The 10,691-nt window shown below is 63.8% G+C and overlaps 1 protein-coding gene across 6 annotated transcripts; it reads right to left on the bottom strand.

Moving 5' to 3' along the window:
• Positions 1–368: 368 nt before the first annotated feature.
• Positions 369–10,454, bottom strand: TBX1 (T-box transcription factor 1). Of its 6 annotated transcripts, none has more exons than XM_053929104.2 (9): positions 10,370–10,454; positions 7,928–8,047; positions 6,246–6,615; positions 4,204–4,305; positions 3,164–3,335; positions 2,485–2,640; positions 1,784–1,851; positions 1,600–1,700; positions 369–1,249 (listed from the first exon to the last, which is right to left on the bottom strand). In XM_053929104.2, the coding sequence occupies exons 2-9, from the start codon at positions 7,959–7,961 to the stop codon at positions 780–782; spliced, it is 1,473 nt and encodes a 490-aa protein (XP_053785079.1). In that variant the 5' UTR covers positions 7,962–8,047; positions 10,370–10,454; the 3' UTR covers positions 369–779. The 6 variants fall into 6 exon arrangements, with proteins under 6 accessions (XP_053785079.1, XP_053785076.1, XP_053785078.1 ...); XM_053929101.1 differs by lacking the exon at positions 10,370–10,454 and adding an exon at positions 8,672–8,795; XM_053929103.1 differs by lacking the exon at positions 10,370–10,454 and adding an exon at positions 8,672–8,792 and having other exon boundaries at positions 7,928–8,044.
• Positions 10,455–10,691: the final 237 nt, after the last annotated feature.

Below are 10,691 nucleotides of genomic sequence, written 5' to 3'. Positions count from 1 at the left end.
CCCGAGTGAGGAATTTAAGTAAAAAGGCCGGATGCACGCTGGGGACTGGGCGGAGTCCTGGTACCCACAGCCTGGGGAGGTTGGGGTGAAGCTGTTAAGTCCAAGCGGGAAAAGGGCCTATGGGCCCGGCCGGGGAAAGCCGGGAGGGGGCGGTGAGAGCAAACCCGGACGGGGAGCGCGCAGAGGGGGTGGGGAGAGGTGTGGCCGGGAAGAGGATCTGGAAAGGAGCACCGAGGGCACTGGAGGGACCCCCGCTCCCCCCAAAGCCCGACCTGCGGCCTGCAGGTACTAGGGCTGGGCAGACCTTTAAGTCCCCGAGATCCCCCGCGTGATCTAACTAATCGCAAATAAATAGACACGCAGGCAGCTTCCAAAAGAGGCGAAACTGTTTATCAAGTCGCCGACGGCACTGTATCTACAGTATCTACAAATATCTACACGTATCTACACCGCCTGTAGACAGGGCTCTCGGGTCTACACTGCAACTGCTGGCCGGGCCGGGGGCCGACGCGGTCTCGCGGAGAACAATAAATATCACTTCCTTCCGCGCTGACCGGGCGCTTTGGCACTGGCGGCGCGGCCCGCGGCTCTGGGGCTCGGGGGCGGGAAGGCCGCGGTGGCGCCCGAGCTGGGAATCAGGTCCTTCGACTGCGCTTGGGCGAAGGGTGGAGGAACCCATGGCCGCGAGGCTGGGGAAGGGGGGACCCGCGGTGGCCCGGGGCTGGGGCGCGTTCCCTGCCGGCCGCAGGGCTGCCGGGGCCTGCGGGCGGGGAGCCGCGTTATCTGGGGCAGTAGTCATAGGAGCCAGGCGGCGCGGCCCCTGCCGAGTACATGTTGGCAGCCGCGGCGGCCGCAGCGGCGGCGGCGGCGGCCGCGGCAGCCGGGCTCACGGGGTGGTGGTGCGTGTGTGCGTGCGCGTGGTAGCCGTGGCCGCGCAGGCCAGGCAGCGGGTAGGGCGCCGGCCGGCTCTTGGCCCCGAGGTAGTGGTCATAGGCGGCAGCCGGGTACTTGTAGGGGTGGTGGTGCAGCGGTTCAGACGCGCCGGGCGCCTCCAGGCGCAACTCGGGGTGCGGGGGGCTGGGCCGGCCTCCGGGCCCGCCGGGCAGCGGCACGAGGCCGCCGGCGCCGCCAGCCCCGGGCAACGCGGGGCTCAGCACGCGCGCCAGCAGCGGCGGCGGAGGCGCCGAGTCCCCGAGCACTGCCGGCCCGCCTGCATCGCGCTCGAATTCTCGCCGGGCTTCGGCCGCGTCTGCGAGAAGGGCCAAGGGTGAGCGCAGGGGCCGAACTGCAGAAGGGACCCGGAGTGCCGCCGGCAGAGGAGGTGCTAGGCCGCTCCCCGCCCCTTCTCCCCGAACCAGCAGAGACCCTGGCCCTCCCCAGGAGCCCGCGTCCCTCCGCAGGCGGCAGGGCGGGCGGCAGGGCGAGGCTCAGCCGTCGGGCCGGGCGGGCGAGTGCGCGCTTGCCCGCCGCCACGGCCGTTGTGCAAGCGGCGGGAAGGCCGCGAGCGCCCCTGGGGCGCAGGCAAGGCCAGGCGCAGCCGCCTCCCAGGGGCGGAGCGCGCGCAGGGCCGCGGCCCGGATTCCACGACCCCGGCCCTACCTTTCTCCGCGCCATTGGGTTGCGTGGGAGAGGCCACCGGGTTCCGCGAGCGCGCAAAGGCAGTCATGAGCGGCAACGCGCCGGGCCGGTGGTTACGGGGCCTGTGGGAGGGAGGCGGGCGGTGGGTCAGGAAACGCACTGTTGCAGGCTCCCGACGCTCTTGGTCTCCTCGGAGGACACTCACCAGTCTTCTGGGTCGCAGTCTCGGAAGCCTTTGGCGAAAGGGTTGCTGGCGATCTTGAGTTGTGTAATCTGCGGGGAAGAGAGCATTGAGCGAGCGGCTAGAGCCCCTGCGCTGGGGGCCATCGGACCTCCGCGGAGAGTTGGGGAGTGTCAAGAGGGGCTCCTCCAGGAAGGAGCCCTCTGGTCTCTGCTCTCTGCAGACAAGAACCGGCCCGCAGCTGCCCCTCCCCCACGGAGGTTGTGCCTCTCTCCCGCGGGGGTCTGCCGGGAGTCTCCTTTCTTGGGAAGGAACCCCCTTGGGGACCCCAAGTGGTTGGGATGGAGATCCTGAGCCCCTTGGCTGGGATGGGAATGCGGTCAGCTCCACCCCCACCCCGCAGTGGAGAAGAGCGAAGGGGCGCCCTAGGAATCTGGGTAAATCTCAGATCTGGCCCCTGACGGGGAGTTTCCGGAATGGTTTGGAAAACAAACTTTCAGGCCACATTGACAGTTGCTGCTTGAGAGGTCAACCTGATAGGAGGCTGGGACGTCCTGAGGCAGAAGGGAGGGGGCTGCTTGAAGCCCTTGGGGGGTGGGGCTGCATGCGGGTTGTTCCACTGGGGCCCACGACTTGGCAGGTCCAAACCTTCTGTTCCCCAGGCAGGGACTGACAATTGCACCCCATCCCAGAAGTGTTGAAGGTGCCGGTCCTCAGGGCCTCACCCTGTGGTTCTGGTAGGCAGTGACGGCAGTGAAGCGCGTCTCTTCGAACACGAAGGTTTTGAAGTTCTCCTCGGCATACTTCTCGCTGTCTTTGCGGGGGTCCACATAGACTACGTGGAAGCGGGGCTGGTATCTGTGCATGGAGTTGAGAATAATCTGGAAGACAAGATGGCGAGGTGGGAGCTAGGAAATTGGCCAAGGCCTGGATAGGCAGTGAACATCCCGGAGAACTTGGGCAAAACCCTGAACTCCTCAAATGAGTCCTGGCCACGGGCGGAGCAGGTGTGGCCGACTGGGGGCCACTGGGAAAGACGCTCCCGAGTGGCAAAATTCTGGGGCTTAGTTCTTTCCTTGCGTCCTCAAGAACTACTGTGACCCACACCACCAGCCTGGATTCCATAAAAGCCTCCTGCACCTACCCCCACAGTCACCCCCATTCTTTCCAGTTAAAAATCTCCAGCAAAAGATCAGGAATGGGGTGAGGGAAGCACGGTGGCCACTCTCCCAGGCCCGAGGTTCACCAGGCTCTGTAAGCCCCTGACCAGAGGGCTGCTTTCTGCAGCCTGTCCCTCATCCGCACCCCAAGCTGCCCAAGCTCTGCCTCTGGTTCCGGTCAGCAGGGATTCCAGAGAACATGCTGGGGGGACAGCGTGGTAGCCTGGGGAAGGGGGTCGCTCACGTGGCCGTTGTCATCCAGCAGGTTATTGGTCAGCTTGAGCTTGTCAAAGGACACAATTTGCTTCATCCACTGTGCACCCTTGGCAGGCGAGTCAGGGTGGTAGTGTACTCGGCCTGGAGTGGCAGGGTCTGCCTTCCCGGCCACCAGCCAGGAGGAGCTGTGGAAGGCGTACCTGGGACGGCACGGGAGCACAGGTCACGTCATGTGGGGATGAACTGAGAGGGCCTTGCCGAGTGAACCCCGAGAAAGTGCCTCAGATGAGTTTCCCTATCTGTGAAATCGAGGCTTCCGCTGCCAGGAGGGCTAGGAGCTTTTCCGAGGGGGTTGTAGAGAACAGAAAACTCCCTCCTGTCCCAATACACAAGACAGCAGGAAGCCAGGCACCGAGGAGGGAGGTGGGAGGAGGGAGGCTGAGCAACTGGTGCCACATTTCGCCGCAAGCGGGTCTGCCTGTTCTGGCCTTCCCAGCGCTGGCCTCCAGTGTCGCTGTTCAGAGGGAGCCTGGATTTGGCCCGCAGGGGGCCTGGGGCACAGGGTGAAAACTACGTTCTTTATTAATTGCTGTTAATTGTCCAGGCAGCTAAGACCCACCCTGCATAATCTCTCCCAGTCACCCCACCTTTCCTGCCGTGCTCCAGGGGGAGCCCAGCATTCCCTGGGGATGAGGGAAGGGGACGGGGTGCCCACGCTCACCTCGTGGGAAGAGTCTGGAAGAAAGGGGGTGCTATGTGCTGGGGCCTGCCCTGCTTCGGGCCAAACCAGCCCATGGGTATGGAAGCTGCCTTGGGTCTATAGCTGGTGGGGAGGTAACCAGCCTGTGTAACTTCCTAATGGGAGTTCTGGAGACCCTCTGGGGTGGGGTGTTTGAGTCTAGGGTCCAACCAGGTGGGGAGGGAACAGGACACACAGGTTGGTGGGGAAGCTGGCACAGCTGGCCAGAGACCATCCAGTTACCAATGTCGTGGGCCACACCCGAGGCATCACCAGGCAGGGACCCGCGGCTTCCCAAGGCTCCCTCCCAGGTGCTGCTGGGCGCTCACCGGTAGCGCTTGTCATCCACAGGCACGAAGTCCATGAGGAGCATGTAGTCGGCCATGGGGTCCATGCCGAAAAGCTTCACTTGGAAAGTAGGGAACATACGCCTGGGGACAGCAGGGAGGCAGGTCACCTTAGGTGGAGAGGGGCAGGGCTGCCCCACCTTGACCAGCCAGGGGAAGGACAGGCTCCTGCTGACTGCTGCGTTTGGTTTGTGGGCCTGGTCCCTCCATTTCATCTCCCCTCACTCAGCTGCTCTAACCAGACTAGGCTCCTCCTGCCCAGCCAGGGCAAGAGGAGCGGCAGAGCAGCCCTCTGCCCTCTTTCTATAAGCACAAAAATGACCAATGCCTCTGTCACCCTTGCCTGCGTGGACCCAGCCTGGCAAATGCTGAGCGAGCCTCAGCTGGCAGCACCCCAGCAGCAGGACCCAGTCCCAGAGGTTCTCAGCACTCCTCCACACAGCCCCCCAGCCCCATCTACGCTCCCGGATCAAACAAAGTGAAACTGGGGTAGTCTGTGTGATTCCGAGGAGTCCTGGTTGCCCTTTCCACTGGGTCTGTGGTTGCCCTTTCCACTGGGTCTGTGGCTACTCCCCAATCCCTCAGTGAGGCCAAGACCTTAGAGCCTGCAGCCCTAACTGTGCCCGACTCTCAGGCCCTGCCTCCCACCCAGTGCCCGAGTCTCCCTACCTTCCTCGGAAACACATGCAATTTCCCTTCCTCCCACCGTAACCCCAAGACACAGCCATTCAGGGTAGACTTGGCTTGTGCCATCATAGTCTCTACCTCTCCCTCCCCTGGACTCCAACTTGACCAGATCAAGCTCTTCAAAGGGCATTATACCACTCCAGGATGGGCCACTAGCCGCGGGCTGGCCCTGTCCCAATGGGCAGCAGTGCCAGCTGCTGTGCCCTGGAACACAGCACTAGGCCTGGCCCCCTAGCCCTTCCTATGGCTTCCCCTCACTCCCTACAGGGCAATGGGCAGAAAGCAAATGCCACGGAGCTGGCCCTCCTGCACAGGCCTACCACCACCACCACCCCACCCCTGCCTCTGCAGGCCAGAGGGTGCTGCAGAGTGCTGGCTCCTGGGGTGAAGCCTGGCTGGTGCCAAGGCTCTTACTGGGCTGGCCTGGACCAGAGGTCAGGGCACAGTCCTCAGGGGGTCCTTTTGCCCAAGACAGCAAGGAGGGCCTGAAGAGGACCCGCGGAGCTGGAGCTGAGCTTCCAGCGGCCCAGGCTTCCCAGGGAGGACGGCTTCAGCGAGGAAACAGAAACCACGAGAAGGCTCTGCAAACAGGCCCTGAGCTCCCTTTGGCCAGGCGGACACAGAGCTGGTGTCTCTCTGTGTACATTAGACACAGCCCGGCACCAGCCTTTGTCTGTTGGTCAAATCGGTTGCATCGAAAAACTTGTTTCCCTCCTTCTCTCCCGGCCCTTACAACAAATACAAGCCATTGGAAGGCGGCGGGCCCCAGCGGCGGAGCCAGGCCCCACAATCACCCGGAATTTAGGCCTGAGAAAACTGGGTGGCAACCTCCGCGGAACAGAACACACTGTTTTAAGAGTCTTGATTCTCCTCTAAAATCTTCCAATTGTCCAGCTGCCCGCTCTTTAGCTGGGACAGACTGAACTAGGGAACCAAAGACCGGGTTTCCTTTGAGGTGGGATCCACTGTGAGCTGGCTGAGGCCCCTCAGAGGCAGCTGCCTTCCCCTCAAGCCCGGTGTGCTCCGGGACGAGCAGGTCCATTTCTGGTGGCGCCCTGTCTAAAGGCTGCTGGTCAAGCGGCAGGTCCGCGGTGTTTCTCTCCGCCGCCTTCCTGGCTTCACGCGCCGTCCCATTTGGCCCGGCGCACCAGGCGGCTGTCGCTGGAGCCGGGACCGTGGAGAGTGAAGGAGCTGGCCCGCCGAGAGGGACCCGCAGGTGGCCAGGCCGCGCCCCCCACCCTGCTTCTCGGTCCCACTCGCGTGAATCGAGCCAAAGCCCGCTGCCCGAGACCGGCGCCACGTGGGTAAGGTCGCGGCAGGGAGAGGGGCGCCCTGACCTGCCAGCCTTGGTGACGATCATCTCGGTGCCCAGCTGATTGAATTCGTCCCACAGAGCCTTCATCTCCAGCTGCACACTCACGCTGGCCACCTTCGCGTTCTTCTTTACCGGCGCCTTGGCGGCGGCCGCGCAACTTGCCCCGGGGCCCTCGGGCTCGGCAGCGGCGCTGGAGGCGGCCCCGGCGGCCGGTGCGAACGGGTAGGAGTGCGGCGGCGGCGGCGGCGGGCCCGGGGCGCCCGGGGCGGCGGCGGCGCACGGGTCGTAGCGCGGCGGCGGCTCGCGCGGGCCGTATGGGTCCGCGCCTGGCGATGCGGCGCCCGGGAAGCCCCCGGCGGCCCCCAGGCTGCTCAGGCTGCTGGCCGTGAAGGCTGCAACGTCGCAGAAGTGCGAGAGCTGCGTGAGCCACGGGCTGGACACGGCGGAGATCATGACCCGCGGGCCGCCGCCGCCGCCGCCCCGCCGCCGAGGTGAGCGCTGCCCCGCGCCCCAGGCCGAGTGGCGGGCGCCGCGCTGCGCCCGGGGCCGCGCCGCCCCACACCGCGGGCCGGCCCCGAGGAGGCGCCCCGCCCCGCCCCGCCCCGCGCCCCCCCCCGCCCCAGCCGAGACAATGCCTCCTTCCCCTCCCCTTCCCGCGCCCCTCCTCCGCCCCTTCCCCCTCCCCGGCCCCCAGCCCTCCCGCCGCGGCTGCTCGGCTCGGGCCCCCCGACCGCCCGGACCGGCTCCCCAGAGCGCCGGGCCGTCCGCCGCCCCTTGCTTTGCCGCCCTCCCGTGTTGCACTTCTCCCTTCTCTCTCCAAGCTCTCTTTCCAGTTTATATTTTTTTTACCTTTGCCTTCATCGTTTAAGTTTTCCCTCCTGTTCGTCTTTCCTTCTTCCACTATCTCTTTCGTTTCTCTTTATTTCTGTTTGTTTTTCTGCCTCTTCCTCTTTTTCCTGTTATGTCCCGCTCTTTTCTTTCCACTTTATTTTTCATCACTTTTTTTCAGACTGCCTTTTCCCTCTTGTTTCTGTGTGTCTTTCTTTGTTATTCATTTCCCCCCTCTTTTTTTAAAAAAAAAAATAAGAACTGAAGTTTTTCTTTCTTTTTTTATGTCGTCTTAAATTTTCCTTTAATTTTTTTGTTCTTGCTTTTATTGCTTTTTCTTCTTCCTCCTTTTTTGTACCCTCCTTTCAGAATTTTTCTGTTTTCTCCCCTTTTCTCAACTTCTCCTGGCTGTCTCACCGCTTGCTTTCTCTCTCTCTCTCTCTCTCTCTCTCTCTCTCTCTATCTCTCTCTCTCTCTCTCTCTCTCTCTCTCTCTCTCCTGTGTTCTCTAACCTTCGCACTCTCCTCTTGTACTGCTTTCATCCCACCTCTCCAAGCTCAAGGCTCTGCCTTCGTTCCCTGGTCCTCCTCTCCTGTCCTTCCCGGCCTCCACTAGCTCTTTTCTCGGCCTGTGTCTAGCTGCATGCAGGTCTCTGCAGCTGGGTCCCCAGGCTAGAGGGTGCACAGGCTTTGAGCAGGATGCCTGCCCTTCCTTTGCCCCAGAGTTGAAGCTGAAAGCCTGGAGCCCACCCTGCCAGAGCTCCCTTCCCACCCACTCCATGCCCCAGCCCTGCCAACCCTCTTCCCTGGGGTCCCACAGCAGCAGCGTCAGGGGATCTGGAGGGCGGGTGGGTGTAGATGCAGTGGGAAGGCTCACCTTCCATGTCCCTGGTGACGGTGCTGAAGTGCATCCCGGCCGGGGATTCCAGCAGCCGGTGAAGCTTCGCCCGGTCAGAGGACCCGGAGCCAAGGCGAGCACTATGCTCTGCGGCCTCTGCTGCAACCAGAGAGGCGATGCTGAAAGCGCTGGCCCGGGGAGACAGTGGGCTCCGAGCGTCCATAGGCACCCGGCGGCCGGGTCGGCGCCGCCTCCGACTGTGTGCACCCAGCCGCACCGAGGCCGGCCCAGCCCACGGGAACCGGGGGCGGGAGCCTGCGGTGCCACTCACAGCCGTTAGCCCAGACCCAGGGGATTATGGCGTCACGGCCCCCCACTCCGGGCCAGTGGCAGCCAAGAGGCCCAGATGGGTGGGGCACCCTGGGAGCACAGCACCCTTCGACTTTCAGGCTCCTGGCCCCTGGCCTCTGCTCCCAGGGACCTCCATGACCAGTGCCCCTGGAACATCCCACTGCTCCAGCCGAGGTCAGGGTCCCCTCTGTCAGCTTCTACAGCCCCAGAGGGAAGGTGGTTATGCCTGGAGCGCTCAGTCCCAGCCCCTGCCCTCAGTCCCTCCTGCCTCCTCCTCCCTGGCTACCCCTGCACCTGGGTGAGGAACGGGCAGTTCAGGCTCCAGAATGACCACAAGCAGACAACCCCAGGGCCGTGGCTTCGTCCTGTCCTCAGCGCAGCCAGACAGAACCCAGCCCAGCAAATGCCCCTGGCCCCCTTTGGTTGGCTCACTGTGGTGGCTGGGACCCCAAGCAGAGGGACACCGCCCAGGCTGTGCAGCCCGGGAGTCCAAGCGTCACGCGCACCCGTGCACCGCCCGCCTCTGGCCTGGACGCTTATACATCCGGAGGGTGGGCAGTGCCCGCTCCTCTGACCTCCCTGCACACCGGCCAGGCGGCGTAGGGAGGGCCAGGGGCGGGGCCTGACTGGCCGAGGGAGCCGAGGACGCGTCGGAGTCCAGGCCTCCCAGTCCAGTGGTGTGCTGCCCCTCGCTGCCACCCACTCCACACTCAGACTGGTCGCCTAGGGCAGTTAGGCCCCACAGAGTGAGACAAGGCCTGCCTGAGGCCTCAAGGCCTCTAGGCCCAGACATCCGGGACAAAAAGGCCTGACTTGTGCCTTCGCCCACCTACTGCCTCTGGGCCCTCCTCTGACCACATCAGGCATCCGTGGCTTCCCTGTCCAGTGTCTCTGCAGCGAGACATCAAGCCTCCTTGCCTCCCAGGAGCCTCTCTGGCCCTGCACTGAGACTCTGGCAGTTAGGGCCTCCTTTCCAAGGCCTCTCTGCCTGCAACCACATCATCTGCCTGTGCTTGTCTGGATGGGGGTAGGGGACAGGCAGCCTCTTTCAGGGTTTTTCCAGTCCCAGGGCCTCAGACCCTGGGCTGCAGGCAGTGCTGGCTGGGAGGTAGGGAAGAAATTGGGGACCTGGGATTAGGGTCCAGTGAGAAGCGACTGGCTCTGGGGCCTGAGGCCCAGGAAAGAATATGAGGCCAGAGTGCAGTGGGTGAGCTTGTAGGTAGTGCTGCGTAACTGGGGTGGATGTGTGTGACCTCATGCACAGTGAGCCCCTCCCTGCCCCCCAGGCTTTGTGGACTGTGGAGGGAAAGGGAAGGTGTTGCTAGGGCATGTCTCCAGCCCTGAGTGGTCATTTAGGGCTGTGACAGTGACAGTGACCTATAGGGCTTAGGGGCAGGTCCAAGGAGGAGTGTGATATGGGGACTAGCCTGGCTTCCCTGTCCCTTCTTGTTGAGCAGGGCCAGGTCTCCAGGAGGATGGAAAGGAGAGCCCAGCTGGGAGGGGGCGTCAGTGGAGGCCGGTCATGGTAGTGTTGCAAGAGGTGTATGCAGTGCTGCCGGTCTGCACCCAGAGGGGTGCTGGGCCATGTCACTGTGGCACCTGGGGTATCTTTCCTTTCGTTAGTGGCTGCACCCACCCGCAGTCTACGTGGGGGCTGGGTGGGGTGGGCTCCTGCGTGTGGTTGTGCACTATCTGAGATGCGCCTTGTCCCAGCATGTGTGGAGCCAGGGGTTGTGTCCTTCCAACCTGGGGGAGCCTTCCTTGTGTATCTGGGGGAACACCTGAAGACAGTGGCCAGAGTCCCAGGTCGACGCAGATGTTGAGAAGGGAGAAGTGAAAGTGAAAAACCCTGGGGCTTCCTGGAGAACCGGGGCCAGCCTCCTGGGGCACCCTCCTGAGGTCCTGGACCCTCCAACGCCCGGGTGGTGGAGGGGAGAGGGACATCCTCTCAGTTCTTCATTAACCCCTCCCTGTCCAAGCTAGGAACTACGTGGCCGGCTATTTCGTTAAAAGCTCCAGAGCAGAGAGAATTCTTCGTGGTCCACGACAGAGCGCTGGGATGACGGGAGGGGCCCGACCCCGGCGGCTCCCTTTGCTGAGTGACTCGTTCCACCCGCTACCGATACTCACCCGCGCGACTGCAGAACCCCGGACCCCGACGCTCCACGCGCGGGCCCTCCTGGAGCCCTGGACTTGGAGGGCACCAAAGGGGCCCTTAAGCGCAAGGCCGCCCAAGCCTCCAGCCCGCTGCAGAGCCGCTGCCTTCACCGCCCACCGGTACTGCGTTCCTCCGACCCTCCCTCAGTCCCTCCTGGGGCGCCGCACCGCCCTCCCGCTCCGCCACGCTCCACCGCCCCGCGACCCGTCCGAGCTCCTAGCCGCTCGCGCCGCCCATCCTTCGTGCAGGCCTCAGCCCAGAGGGAACGCGCGCGCGCGCGCGAGTGGTCCTGCG

The sequence above is a fragment of the Desmodus rotundus genome, chromosome 7 (genome assembly GCF_022682495.2).
Source record: "Desmodus rotundus isolate HL8 chromosome 7, HLdesRot8A.1, whole genome shotgun sequence".
NCBI classification, from domain to species: Eukaryota; Metazoa; Chordata; class Mammalia; order Chiroptera; family Phyllostomidae; genus Desmodus; species Desmodus rotundus.
The sequence above is the reverse complement of the archived record's forward strand: the minus strand, read 5'-3'. Positions and strand labels throughout refer to the sequence as shown.